This window comes from Oncorhynchus mykiss, chromosome 5 (genome assembly GCF_057628025.1).
Source record: "Oncorhynchus mykiss isolate SJ-2025 chromosome 5, ASM5762802v1, whole genome shotgun sequence".
Classification (NCBI taxonomy): domain Eukaryota; kingdom Metazoa; phylum Chordata; class Actinopteri; order Salmoniformes; family Salmonidae; genus Oncorhynchus; species Oncorhynchus mykiss.
In genome coordinates, this window is record NC_143026.1 from 49,810,192 (window position 1) to 49,825,726 (window position 15,535).

The window sequence follows — 15,535 nt, forward strand, 5'->3', positions numbered from 1 at the left end:
GTAGGCGAATAATTACAATTTTGCAGATTAACACTGGAGTGATAAATGATCAGATGGTCTTGTACAGGTAGAGATATTGGTGTGCAAAAGAGCAGAAAAATAAATAAATAAAAACAGTATGGGGATGAGGTAGGTGAAAATGGGTGGGCTATTTACCAATAGACTATGTACAGCTGCAGCGATCGGTTAGCTGCTCAGATAGCTGATGTTTGAAGTTGGTGAGGGAGATAAAAGTCTCCAACTTCAGCGATTTTTGCAATTCGTTCCAGTCACAGGCAGCAGAGTACTGGAACGAAAGGCGGCCAAATGAGGTGTTGGCTTTAGGGATGATCAGTGAGATACACCTGCTGGAGCGCGTGCTACGGATGGGTGTTGCCATCGTGACCAGTGAGCTGAGATAAGGCGGAGCTTTACCTAGCATGGACTTGTAGATGACCTGGAGCCAGTGGGTCTGGCGACGAATATGTAGCGAGGGCCAGCCGACTAGAGCATACAAGTCGCAGTGGTGGGTGGTATAAGGTGCTTTAGTGACAAAACGGATGGCACTGTGATAGACTGCATCCAGTTTGCTGAGTAGAGTGTTGGAAGCCATTTTGTAGATGACATCGCCGAAGTCGAGGATCGGTAGGATAGTCAGTTTTACTAGGGTAAGCTTGGCGGCGTGAGTGAAGGAGGCTTTGTTGCGGAATAGAAAGCCGACTCTTGATTTGATTTTCGATTGGAGATGTTTGATATGAGTCTGGAAGGAGAGTTTGCAGTCTAGCCAGACACCTAGGTACTTTTAGATGTCCACATATTCTAGGTCGGAACCATCCAGGGTGGTGATGCTAGGCGGGCATGCGGGTGCAGGCAGCGATCGGTTGAAAAGCATGCATTTGGTTTTACTAGCGTTTAAGAGCAGTCGGAGGCCATGGAAGGATGGCATTGAAGCTTGTTTGGAGGTTAGATAGCACAGTGTCCAATGACGGGCCGAAAGTATATAGAATGGTGTCGTCTGCGTAGAGGTGGATCAGGGAATCGCAAATTTTTTGCATATAGAGATATCAACATGTGCTTGTTATAGCGTTATCGTGTCATGGCATGTGTCTGTTACATTTATTGTTATAGCACCACCATGTGGCCAATTTGCATGGCATTACGTGTGAGGGTGTGGCCAATGGCCTTTTACCATCATACAAGGTTCCACCCTCCTAGGCCTCACCAGGAATTTGCCTTGTAATGTTGCCTTACGGAACAAAAGGAATAATTATAATAATTAAACCTGCAAGCAGTGTTGACGGTGTTCAAGCTAGGTACAGTTATTCATTGTTGGTAACTGTTGAAGTGATTTGAGTAGTTGCTATAAGATGGCAAAAGTGTTAGTAGTACCTGAAGAGGTGCATCAGGCATATTGATAGTGTTTGACAATGAAATGTTTCACACTCAGAAAGTATTCAGACCATTTAACTTTTTCCCACATTTTGTTACATTATAGCCTTATTTTAAAACGGATAAAAAAATAAAAAAATCTCAATCTACACACAATACCCCAGAATGACAATGCAAAAACAGGTATTTCGAATTTTTTGCAAATTCATTACAAATAAAAACCGGAAATATCACATTTACATGAGCATTCGGAACCCTTTACTCAGCACTTTGTTGACAGCAATTACAGCCTCGAGCCTTCATGGTATGATGCTACAAGCTTGGCACACCTGTATTTGGGGAGTTTCAACCATTTATTCTCTGCAGATCCTCTCAAGTTCTGTCAGGTTGGATGGGGAGCGTCACTGCACAGCTATTTTCAGGTCTCTCCAGAGATGTTTGAACGGGTTCAAGTCCGGGCTCTGGCTGGGCCACTCAAAGATATTCAAAGGCTTGTCCCTAAGCCAATCATGTGTTGTCTTGGCTGTGTGATTAGGGTCATTGTCCTGTAGGAAGGTGAACCTTCGCCCCAGTCTGAAGTCCTGAGCACTCTGGAGCAGGTTTTCATCAAGGATCTCTCTATTTTGCTTTGTTCACCTTTCCCTTGATCCTGACTGGTCTCCCACTCCCTGCCGCTGAAGAACACACCCACAACATGATGCTGCGAACACAATGCTTCACCGTAGGGATGTTTTTGGCCAGGTGATGAGCGGTGCCTGGTTTCCTCCAGATGTGACGCTTGGCATTCAAAGAGTTAAATCTTGATTTCATCAGATCTTAGAATCTTGTTCTCATGGTCTGAGAGTCCTTTATGTGCCTTTTACAAACTCCAAGCAGGCTGTCATGTGCCTTTTACTGAGGAGTGGCTTCTGTCTGGCCACTCTACGAAAAATTACTGATTGGTGGAGTGCTGCAGAGATGGTTGTCCTTCTGCACGGTTCACCCATCTCCACAGAGGAACTCTGAAGCTTTGTCAGAGTGACCATTGGGTTCTCGGTTTTTCTTCGAAGGCCCTTCTCCCCCGATTTCTCAGTTTGGCCGGGCGGCCAGCTCTAGTCAGAGTCTTGGTGGTTCCAAATTTCTTCCATTTAAGAATGATGGAGGCCACTGCGTTTTTGGGGACCTTCAATGCTGCAGAAAGTTTTTGGTACCCTTCCCCAGACCTGTGCCTCGATACAATCATGTCTTGGAGCACTAAGGGGAAAGGGGGATACCTAGTCAGTTGTAAAACTGAATGCCTTCAACTGAAATGTTTCTTCAGCATTTAACCCAACCCCTCTGCGGACAATTCCTTCGACCTCATGGCTTTTTCCTTGTTCTGACATGCACTGTCAACTGTTGGACCTTATATAGACAGGTGTGTGCCTTTACAAATCATGTCCAAAAAAATTGAATTGACCAAGGGTGGACTCCAATGAAGTTGTAGAAACAGCTCAAGGATGATCAATGGAAACAGGATGCACCTGAGCTGAATTTCGATACTCATAGCAATGGGTCTGAATACTTATGTAAATAAGGTGTCTGTTTTTTTATTTTTAATACATTTGCAAAGATTTTTTTTTAAATAGCTTTTGCTTTGTCATTATGGAGTATCGTGTGTAGATTGTTGAGGATTTTTTTTTTTTTTATCCATTTTAGAGTAAGGCTGTACCGTAACAAAATGTGGAAAAAGTGAAGGGGTCTGAATACTTTCCGAATGCACTGTACATTCATATTTATGTATGTGAAATGTTTTAATCGTGAAACACTATCAATACCCCTGATGCACATCTTCAGGTACTACTCATAAACACTACTCATTACCCTGATGAAGACAGCTTGCCTGTCGAAACGTTGGACATTACATTTTTGCATCTGAGCTCATAGTGTGAGACTCTCCTTTATTTTAAGTTTTCCACTCCGCTAGACAGCAACCTCGCCTAAATAAGTGTGCATTTCTTTTTCCTCTAGATTACTCATAAACACACACACACTGGCCCCACAGCGCGACCATCAGGACAAATTGAACACATCGCTCTAGGATGAGCTGCTTCTGTACTCCTTACCACGCTTGCCAAATATATGAACGCAACATCAAACAGATCATACAATATGCCTTAGAGGAATTTTGGACCAACAACTAAAAGCCACGTTACAATTCACATTTACTGTTGCTGCATGATTATTTTCCTGCCACATGTGGTCCCATGTTGCTCAGTTGGTGGATCATGGTTGTGGGTTGGACTCCCACGGGGGACCAGTACGAGAAAGCATGAAAATGTATGCTCTCACTACTCTAAGTCCAACTGGACAAGAGTGTCTACTAAAACGTCATGTGAAACTGGCTTAAATTAAGATATGGCATCTCTATTTTGTTAATTAGCCCACTGTTAATAACATCTTCAAAGAATTGTGCATATCACCAGTAAAGTTTTCAAGCTCGAGCACTTTCAGTATAGAGCAAAAATGGTGATGATGCATTTTGCATGGCCAAACTAAAATCCTTATCCCAATTCAATTCATAGCGGGAGAACTCACCTGAAGTCCTGGTTTTCCTCTGGTACCTGGCAACCCTCGAGTACCCTGAACACCCTGTTAGATACACAGACCCCAATGATCTTAGTAATCTCAGCAGCAACAGAACAACACTGAAAGCATTATATCCAATGAGATTGATGGGAACTTCACCAGCCGTTAGACATGCATGACTTTGGTTAACATCTCCAAGGCCAAGGCTCTGTGTGAGTGTGTACATTTGCTTGGGCAGTTGGAGGTCAGCAGAGAGGAAATTAAAGGGTTAACCTGGGGGGTTGGGGTTCTACCTTGTCTCCTTGGAACCCGATCATTCCCTGCTGTCCATGAAGCCCAATTTCACCCTAATGTGGTTGGAGGAAGTGAAAGAATGGAGTGGGAAAGAGAGAACACCATTAGCAAAAGGTGAAATGTCTGCGCTCTATTGCACACATCCAACAATTTACTACAAGACAATACTCATTATAACTTTGCAAAGATTAGCATTCATTTACTATACCCAATCACTAGGGTTGGGTAGGTTACTTTCTAAATGTAATCAGTAACGTAACTTTTGGATAAACCACACTCAGTAATGAATTCTGATTACATTCAGTTACTTTTAGATTACTTTCCCCTTAAGAGGCATTAGAAGAAGACAAAAATGTTACCAATTGAACGACATCTATTGCAAGATAGATAAATGTTAAAGTTTACTTAGCTGGCCATATATGGATGTTACATTTTAATTTATGGTTGTTCAAGTAGGCTTCTTCTAACCCATCGCTTTCTACTACATATAATAATAATATGATTAAATTATATATTTACATTAAAAACTAAAGTCTATCAGAATTCCAGTCATTTCAATAAATGTTATATCCCCCTGAGTGGCGCAGTGGTCTAAGGCACTGCGTCGCTACAGACCCTGGTTTGTTCCCAGACTGTCACAACGGACTGTGATTGGGAGTCCCATAGGGCGGCGCACAATTGGCTCAGTGTTGTCCGGGTTAGGGGAGAATTTGGCCGGGGGGATAGGCCATCATTGTAAATAAGAATTTGCTCTTAACTTACTTGCCTACTTAAATAAAAGGTAAACAAATGCATCTTCAAGAATAGGACTTTTCAGTGTTTGTTTACATATACAATGTTTGTGATTGTTTACATATACAATGTTTACAAACATTGGAGAAAAACAAGCTTATATTTTGGGTTCTCTTGGAGTGTGATAGTTGAACTAAGCTCATAAGTTATATACTTAAAGAATCAATGGATATACAGTACAGTACCAGTCAAAAGTTTGGACACACCTAGTCATTCAAAGTTTTTTCTTTATTTGTACTATTTTCTACATTGTAGAATAATAGTGAAGACATCAAAACTATGAAATAATACATATGGAATCATGTAGTAACCAAAAAAGTGTTAAACAAATCAAAATATATTTTAGATTTTAGATCCTTCAAAGTAGCTACCATTTGCCTTGATGACAGCTTTGCACACACTTGGCATTCTCTCAAACAGCTTCACCTGGAATGCTTTTTCAATAGTCTTGAAGGAGTACCCATATTTGCTGAGCATTTGTTGGCTGCTTTTTCTTCACTCTGTGTTCCAACTCATAACAAACCATCTCAATTGGGTTGAGGCCGGGTGATTGTGGAGGCCAAGCCATCTGATGCAGCACTCCATCACTCTGCTTCTTGGTCAAATAGCCCTTACACAGCCTGGAGGTGTGTTGGTTGAACAAATTATAGTCCCACTAAGTGCAAACCAGATGAGATGGCGTATTGCTGCAGAATGTTGTGTGATTTCATAGTTTTATTTAATAGTTTTGATGTCTTCACTATTATTCTACAATGTAGAAAATAGTACAAATAAAGAAAAACCGTTGAATGAGTTGGTGTCCAAACTTTTGACTGGTACTGTAGATACACAGTATATCATTTTTAAAGCCAAAAAATGGATGTAGAATCTACAGATTTCTCCTTTAAGTCGATCCAAAGTGTGCGAGTTTGAGCATGTGTCCATTAGGCCTATGGATATATGTTTTTATTAGCCTGAATTAGATTGAGCAATAAAAGACCCACTTTTATTCCTAGGCTGGGATCTGCACTATGCCGCTGTTGCAAAAGCACATTTTTCATTGGCTGTTTCAAAAACAATGACTGAAAGGTAGCTTAAACTTCTTGAATTCAACCCTTATTGGGTTCAAATACACATTTAGATTTGTGAACAGCCATCCACAACAACCCCATTCCTTACCACTGTAGACTCGCTCAAGTGGAACAAACTTAAATTTGCGCCTTCTTTTTTATTTTTTTGAATGTCATTGAGAAAACAGAGCCGTGTCAAAGATTTTGAATTTAAAAGTAATAATCTAGTTTTTCAAAAGTATCTGTAAAAGGATTACAATAATTTTGCTGGCAACGTAACGGATTACAGTTACCGTTTTTTTGTAATCCCTTACATGTAATCCGTTACTCCCCAATCCTGCCCATCACATCATATTCCAGCACAAACATATACAAAATACACCTGTTCCACGTGGTGCTGATGCGAATGAGTAAATGTATGGATGTAGTAACATCAATCTATCCATACATCCACACATATGTCTCTGACACTCAATTCAATAGATGAGTTCACCGGGGCATGTTTAAGCAATACGGCACGAGAGGGTGTGGTTTATGGCCAATATACCACAGATAAGGGCTGTTCTTAGGCACGACGCAATGCGGATTGTCTGGACACAGCCCTTAGCAGTGGTATATTGTCCATATATCACAAACCTGAGGTGCCTTAACATACTTAGAGCAGTAAAAATACATGTTTTGTCATACCTGTGGTATATTGGCTGTCAGCCAATCACCATTCAGGGATCGAACCACCCAAATTAAGAACAAGAGAGAACAGGGAGGAGAGGAGTGTTGGCTCCCTTGACTTACTGTATTATGGCCTACATTTCCTTTACTTTATTAAGTTTATTTTTACAAGGACAATGTAGATTAATCAACATTTCTGTAAAAATGCCGGTTAACAATTTTGCATGTGTGACTACCAAAATATCAGTTTATCACCTTACATGCTAAGCTAAGGCAGCAAGTCTCACTTGTACTTACACTAGGCCAGGGTTGTGTTCATTAGGCACTAAACAGAAGACAACTTAATGTAACATGGAGGGATTACCTGGACTCATAATTTTAGTTTTCCGTGGAAAAAAAGGATTCTATTGCGTGACCTAATGAACATGACCCAAGGGTTTCTTCCTGACCATGTGTCCTGACCAGGAAAGACAGAGTGATGTGAATTGACCAGATAAAAAAAAAACTGGAGTGGCCTTGAGGTTTTTCGTGGTCAGATTACAGTCAGGAAAAACTCCTTGCCCAGCTTATACAGTAACTGCTTCGGAGCACGCTATGTACAAGCTGGCCAGAGGGGGGGGGGGGGGGGGGGGGTACATTATCCATCACATGCTGCTCAATCACAGGCCAATAACGGGAATATTCAGATCACCTTATCACCTTTCAGTCCTGGTTCTCCAGGGTTGCCGGACACCCCCTGCAAGAAACACACACATGTAGAGATTAGTACCAATCAAACTGTCCCCTTTCCTGTCTGGCCTGTCCCATCCCAATAAATCAGAAACTTAGTATTATTCACTATATTATTGTGGAGCGGCACTGGTCAACAATTGCACTGACCGCTATAAACTGTTTGTTAAAGTTCCACACGGAGACATCTAATTAATTGGCAGTATTATTCCATATAGTATAGATAGGACAACAGTAACTCACTACTTTAACAGGAGCAGAAGCTCATATTTTCCCAGATGTACAGTATACTACTACACTAGTGGGGTTATAAAGGAGTAAGGTAGGTGCAAAGGCCCTCTGTGTGTGTGTGCGTGTGTGTGTGTGTGTGTGATCACCTTCAGCCCATTGGGTCCTGGAAGGCCCATCTTCCCATTCTGTCCCATGTCACCCTGAGGCCAGAAAGAGAGAGACACAAAGCCATATTAATCTCCTGATAATCTGGTCTGTAAAAAGCCAATTTAACCAATGCTATTATGCAAGTTAAGTGGACAAGACTTTGAAGTGTTAAAGTGTGTTGACTCAACAAACTCTGCTTGAAGTGAGCTGAATTTGAAAAAGCTTGTTGAGTAAAATTACAAATTCATGTTTGCCTTTGGAAGGCAACACTGTATGTTTGTTCTGCTACAGTACATGTCCAAATGTTGAGAAAAGTCACAATCCCATTGCAGCTGGTTGCCTTACAATTGTTAATTTAATCAACAAACTCTACTCGAATTGAGCTTAATTTCAACAAGCTTGTTGTGTAAAATTACAAATGTAAATTACCCTGGCAGTTATTCTCAATGTAGGTTAGAGATAATAAAAATGTCAAATTGTTGGATATCCTCACTCTGACTGGATTCCAATAGAAATTACAAATTACTTTGCAAGCCAGCATAATGCAACTTTTAGACCACTGCTTTAGGGTGTACAGTAACTAGGCCCTCAAAGGCCTTATGATATATGTTATATATTGTCATAAATACTTTAATTTTACACTGGGAAATATGCAAATCATGTTGAAAAAAATCAGAAAATGAATTGAATGTTCACTCAACCTAAAATTCAAAGTTGAGTGAACATACAACTCAACTTGAGAATGTATGTTAGTTCAGCTATATGCTATAAAACTCACAATCCTATCACAGCTGGTTGCCTTACAATTGTACATTGAATCACCCCCCCCCCCCAAAAAAAAATGTACAATGTAGGTGACCTGGAATGCACCCCTTGAGGAAGGAAATCAGGAAGTGTTTCACAATTCAAAACACTGTCAAGTTTTACTCTTATGATAGTGAATATCTTCCAGCTAGTTCCTCCGTTCCTAGGTATAGGCACCAAAGACATAGATCGGGGTGTATTGGGTTGGAGATGAATTTAATTACATTTTCATGCCTTTGAGAGCATGGCGTTAGCTGGATCTGTATGTGTGTGTGTGGCTGCGTGTGAATGCATGCTTTTTGAGTTTCATTCAGTTAGGATTCAGAACTGGGTGTCCCAGAAGAGAAGAATATTACTTTCCTTCTCTCCAGTGTGTGTTCAAGTTTGTTCAAATTGGAGACATAATCCAAGTCTTTGATGGTCATTATAAAGGAAACAAATGAGTCTTATTAGAAAGAATCCTGTGCTAGATTGAAGGCCTGCAGATAATGTTGACCTATGAGCATTCAAACACTAGCAAATGGGCCACAGCAACTGTCACAGACTGGATCCCAAATGGTGGGGTGGGGTGTCGGATCAAAAATGGCAGTTGTATATTTACAAGCAAACAGAGATGTGGCTTGGTGGCAGAGGAAAGGGCTGCTGTGTTTACCACCAGGATCAGGTGAATGCCTAGTCAGACTGAGACTAAGGGCAGGACCACAGCATTTCCAATTATAGGCCTGCTGGTGGCTGAGGATAGAGTAGGGGGGCTGGAAGGAACAAAGCGGGCGGGAGAAAACTAGGGAAACGTTATAGTCAGAGGCAATTTCGCCCGTGACAGAGGAACTGGTTCACACTTGGGGAGAAAGGCACACCTGGGGAGAAAGGCAATATAATTGGGATGCACCCAGCAGCTCCCTTGTTAGTCTCTGGGGGATTGGTGTAGATTGAGGGCTGTGTGCTGTTTGGAGTGTCATTTTTAGATCCCAGGCAGGATAAAGGAAGGGAAGGCCATTCTGTCACAGGGCTTCTGAGATGCCTTTGGGTCGTGTCGTGTGGCCAGCACAAAGCCACCCCACGGGGCACAGATGTCAATTCAAAGTGGAAACAACGTTGATTCAACCAGTGTGTGCCCAGTGGTAAAATATGGGCCAGGCAGTAAGTTATTCTGAACATATCCAACAAATTAAAAGACTTACAGTACATTAAACAGCTCTCCATGCCTTTGAAGATATGGTCTTCAAAGCCAGTGTTGGGTGGAAATGGATGTTGACACCCGTGCACACAAACCAATAAAACAAACATAGAAATGGTGTACACAGAAGCAAACAGAGGCACATACAGTTTATACTTACAATAAGTCCAAGAACTCCATTAGGACCACGGGCTCCAAGCAAACCCTTGGAGAGGAAAGAGGAAGAGAGGAAGTGTGATTGTGAGAGCGCTAGAGAGAGAACAGGTTTCTGGGGTTATATGCTGGATCCATCTGTAAATAGCCCACCCGATCTACCTACCTCATCCCCATATTGTTTTTATTTACTTTTCTGCTCTTTTGCACACCCGTAGCTCTACTTGCACATCATTTGCTCATTTATCGCTCCAGGGTTAATCTGCTAAATTGTAATTACTTCGCCATTATGGCCTATTTATTGCCGACCTCACGGCATTTGCACACTGTATATAGACTTTCTTTTTTTCTATTGTGTTATTGACTGTATGCTTGTTAATTCCAAGTGTAACTCTGTGATGTTGTTTGTGTCGCACTGCTTTGCTTTATCTTGGCCAGGTCGCAGTTGTAAATGAGAACTTGTTCTCAACTAGCTTACCTGGTTAAATAAAGGTGAAAAAAAATGTAAAATGTTTTTAGTGAGTGTTTAGTGAAGACTAAGGAAGGGGGTGGTGGGGGACATTTGTGTGTGTGCGAGTGTATGTAATCTCCAGGTTCCATCTTCCCTGGCAATGCAAGAAGAGAACAGTTGCAGCGGGACACAGAGATAAGTTTGTTGACCACCTGCCTCGCCCCCTCTGCTACGTGCCATGCCCATTTCCTCCTGCCTTGCAGCCCATGATGAAAGGATCACTTTATTCTCCTCTTCTTTTTCTGAAGAGAGGAGAGATGGAGGCTAGCCTCGCAGGAAGTCAAGAAACTCAAACTAGCTAAATTCCTTTTTCCAGAGGAAAAGTGAAAATAAAGTCAAGTTAAAAGATAGAGGGACATGATCTGTGGAGATCCGCCCACTGGCCATTATTTCAGCCTTCATCGGCCAATCTGAGGTTGTTGTTGCATTCACCTTCCAATAGCAATAGCCTGACAGTTATTGTCACCCTTAATAAAGATGAGCAAAAAAGACTGTATAAAATAAATAATGCAAATATTGAGCTATACTGAACAAAAGAATAAACGCAACATGCAACAATTTCTAAGATTTTACTGCGTTACAGTTCATAAGGAAATCTGTCAGTTGAAATAAATCAATTATGCCCTAATCTATGGATTTCATGAGTGGGTATACAGATACTTTGTGTGACCACCATGTGCCTCAAGTAGCGCAACATCTCCTTCTATTAGAGTTGATCAGGCTGTGGCCTGGGGAATGTTGTCCCACTACTCTTCAATAGCTGTGTGAAGTTGCTGGATATTGTTGGGAATTGGAACATGCTGTCGTGCATGTCGATCCAGAGCATCACACATATGCTCAATGGGTGACATGTACAGTATGGTGAGCATGGGGGTGTGCATCATGCTGAAACATGAGGTGATGGTGGCGGATAAATGGCATGAAAAATGGGCCACAGGATCTCGTCAAGGTATGTCATGCCCTGACCTTAGAGAGCCTTTTTATTTCTCTATTTGGTTCGGTTGGGGTGTGATTTGGGTGGGCATTCTAGTTTTTCTATTTCTTTGTTGGCCGGGCAGGGTTCCCAATCAGAGGCAGCTGTCTAACGTTGTCTCCGATTGGGGATCATACTTTGGCAGCCTTTTTTCCACCTTTAGATTGTGGAATCTTGTTTGTGTGTAGTTGCTTTCTGCACTGCATGTAGCGTTACGTTCGTTTTTGTATTGTTTTTTTCAGTGTAATTTAAATAAAATAAAACTGTACGCCTACCACGCTACACTTTAGTCCAATCCATCTCTAAACGATCGTGACAATCTCTGTGCATTCAAATTGCCATTGATAACAGATAATTGTGTTTGTTGTCCGTAGCTCATGGGAGGGCGGTTGGACGCACTGCCAAATTCTCTAAAACAACATTGGAGGCGGTTTATGGAAGATAAATTAGCAATACATTCTCTAGCAACAGCTCTGGTGAACATTCCTGCAGTCAGAATGCCAAACGCACACTCCCTCAACTTGAGAGGTCTGACATTTTGTTGTGTGTCAAAACTTCAAATTTTAGAGTGGCCTTTTATTGTCCCCAGCACAAGGTGGGGACAACACAGCACCTGTGTAATTGTCATACTGTTTAATCAGCTTCTTTATATGCCACACCTGTCAGTTTGGATTATCTTGGGATGTAAACACATTTGTGCACAAATTGAGATAAATAATTTGTGATCTTTTATTTCAGCTCATGAGACCAAAACTTTAAATGTTGTGTTTATATTTAAGTTAATTGTATATTGTATTAATTTTTTGGGGGGGAGGATATTATTTTATACTAATACAAATTGTTCCTTGAAAGAGATTTGGTTGAAAATGATTGGCACCTCTAAAGATTCTTATAAAAACTAATAAAATGTAATCTGCATAAACATTTACTTTTTTAAAGTAACTGCCCAGTCTTTTCAAATTTTTATGAAATAGGACCTATAATTACTTACAATATGAGTGAAATGGTTTTCCTTCCAAAAAACTGCTTTTTAACTGTATGTTAAAAATCAGCTTTTCTGTGTTGGAATGGTGTGGGTGTAACCCAACAACTGAATGTTGTGAGCATTAGTGATGTGCGGGCCAGAAAAGTCATGTTTGGAAAATATTTGATAAAGTGGTAAAAGAGGATGATAGCAGTGCCGGCTGTTACTGTGATGACTGAGGCACTATACATATTCCACATTCACAAAACGGGACTTCAAATTAGGTCTACGGCATGTCAAGGGAAATGTAGCCTACTGTTTAGATGTGTTAAATGGAAACTGAAGTTTTTTGGCAAACTACAAAGTCCTCTGATAATAGTCCCATGAGAATCGACATCCCTGTGATTTGAGAGAAATGTCTGAGTTTGACAGGTGTTGCTCGCAGTTTGAGCAAGAAAACAATAACTGATTGAACTAAGTGCTGCTCATAGCCTATATATGAAGGCCCTACATGTATCAACTTTCACAGTGAATGCTTTTGTGCGAATGAATTGAACGTCGCAAAAGCATCATAAACATCTCCGTTCCTGATGTAAGCAAATAACAAGTAAACATTCACAAAGCCGCGGGGCCAGACGGATTACCAGGACGTGTACTCAGAGCATGTGCGGAACAACTGGCAAGTGTCTTCACTGACATTTTCAACCTCTCCCTTACAGAGTCTGTAATACCAACATGTTTCAAGCAGACCACCATAGTACCTGTGCCCAAGAAAGTGAACGTAATCTGCCTAAATGGCTACCACCCCGTAGCACTCACATTGGTAGCCATGAAGTGCTTTGAAAGGCTGGTCATGACTCACATAAACACCATCATCCCGGAAACCCTCAACCCACTCCAATGCGCATACTACCTCAACAGATTCATAGATGGCGCAATCTCAATCACACTCCACACTGCCCTTTCCCACCTGTACAAAAGGAATACCTACATGAGAATGCTGTTCATTGACTACAGCTCAGTGTTCAACACTATAGTGCCCTCAAAGCTCATCACTAAGCTAAGGACCCTGAGACTAAATACCTCCCTCTGCAACTGGATCCTGGACTTCCTGACGGGCCGCCACCAGGTAGTGAGGGTAGGCAACAACACATCTGCCACGCAGATCCTCAACATGGGGGCCCCTCAGGGGTGTGTGCCAATTCCCCTCCTGTATTCTCTGTTCACCCACGACTGGGTGGCCAAACACGACTCCAACACCATCATCAAGTTTGCTGACGACACAGTGGTAGGCCTGATCCCCGACAACGTTGAGCCAGCCTATAGGGAGGAGGTCAGAGACCTGGCAGTGTAGTGCCAGGACAACAACCTCTCCCTCAATGTGAGCAAGACAAAGAAGCTGATTGTGGACTACAGGAAAAGGAGGGTCGAACAGGCCCCCATTAACATTGACGGGCCTGTAGTGGAGAGGGTCAAGAGTTTCAAGTTCCTTGGTGTCCGCATCACCAACAAAGTATCATGGTCCAAACACACCAAGACAGTCATGAAGAGGGCACAACAACTGAAAAGATTTGGCATGGGTCCCCAGATCTTAAAACAGTTCTACAGCTGCACCATCGAGAGCATGGTTGCATCGCCGCCTGGCATGGCAACTGCTCGCCATTAGACATGCACCTGTCTGGGGAGTGGGCATGTCTGTTTATTTTTGGGCAATGGCAAATTAGAAATCATTTCTGTAGAGGTGTGGAAAGAATGTTTTAATCTTTCAGAGTTAGTTTAAAAAAGTAAGAATGCATGTCACCTATATGAGTTACAAACTCTGGCTGCAAATTCTGCAAGATTGTCTATTGAACAATTTAAAAGTAAATACTGCCTACAGCCCACACTTCTATGCAAAATAATTGTTGTTGAATATTTTGTTTATTAATACATGATTGTGATCTCTTGCCTTGGTATAGGTTCTGAGATTAAATGGGCTAAGACGTTACACTCCTACGGCCCAGCAATACTATAGTACAGCCTACCCATACTGTCAAATATTTTAAATAGGCTACCACTTACCGGTCTATTTACCTTCGAGCATGGTTGGCTATTGAATGACTGATGGATAAATGCCTAATAGGCCTATTTGTTGTGTAGTGGGAAAACCAGTCACGTCAGAATAGTAGAGACATTCCCTGCAATACGATTATGATTTAGGCCTAATGCAAAAGCTAATAAATATATGCAATCTTCTTACCAATGGCAAATGTATCTGTTTTATCATTAGGCTTACGTTTTAAACTCCCACACGAGTAGCACTTTTCCGAACTGAAAGACGATGCCCAGAGCTTACCCATGATGTTTGCACACAGATTTGAGTCAATAAGTCATTGTTTTAGTCAAAGTATTATATATATTTGGGCTTGTAGTGACAAACCCAAACCTCCCACTTCATGGAAATCAATGTGAATGCAGTGTTTTTTCCTATGACAAACAAATTATTTTTCAGCCTACGTTTCGTTTCTGGGTTTTATTTGATTATTAATCAGAAACAGATGCAAAGTTATTAATCTTTGCGAAGGAGATGAGCCAAACAGCCTTGTGGAGCAGGCAAGGTTAAGAGTATTTTTTGTGCTCATGCACCTGTGATAAATGAGCTGTCCGGGGCCCTTGTTATGTTCAGCAGCTTCATGAACTTCAAGTACCAGGACATTTTTGCTAAAAACCTGGTTGCCTCTGCCAGGATACTGAAACTTGGCTGCAAGTGGAAATTCCAGCAAGACAATAACCCCAAGCACACATCAAAATCCAAAAAAAACGGGTTCATTTACTACAAAATCAACATTTTGCAATGGTCATTTCAGTGTCTGGACTTGAACACCATTGAAAACCTGTGGTTTGAATTGAGGAGGGCAGTCCATAAGCGCAGACTAAAGATATCAAGGATCTGGAAAGATTCTGAATGGATGAATGGTATAAGATCCCTCACAATGTCTTCTCCAATCTCATAAAACATTTTAGAAAAAGGCTCAGTGCCATTATCCTCGGAAGGGGAAGGTGGCAGAAAAAAAGGGTGGCAATCATTTTCACCCTTATTTTTATAAATGACTTGTGGAATTTTTTTTATCTGAATTAGCATAAAGTA

At 41.5% G+C, this 15,535-nt stretch overlaps 1 protein-coding gene across 5 annotated transcripts in view; it reads right to left on the minus strand.

Annotated features, from left to right (window-relative positions):
- The window catches only part of col27a1a (collagen, type XXVII, alpha 1a), a 292,008-nt gene that overhangs the window by 155,014 nt on the left and 121,459 nt on the right, over window positions 1–15,535 (minus strand). For 4 of the 5 annotated variants that reach the window (XM_090235098.1, XM_090235099.1, XM_036977752.2 and 1 more), the window contains 5 exons: window positions 9,968–10,012; window positions 7,826–7,879; window positions 7,411–7,455; window positions 4,209–4,262; window positions 3,925–3,978 (listed from right to left, as the gene is read on the minus strand). In XM_090235098.1, the coding sequence (XP_090091224.1) occupies window positions 3,925–3,978; window positions 4,209–4,262; window positions 7,411–7,455; window positions 7,826–7,879; window positions 9,968–10,012 (252 nt within the window). Of the gene's footprint in view, window positions 1–3,924; window positions 3,979–4,208; window positions 4,263–7,410; window positions 7,456–7,825; window positions 7,880–9,967; window positions 10,013–15,535 lie in introns of those variants that run through there. The other variant, XM_090235102.1, reaches the window with a different exon arrangement.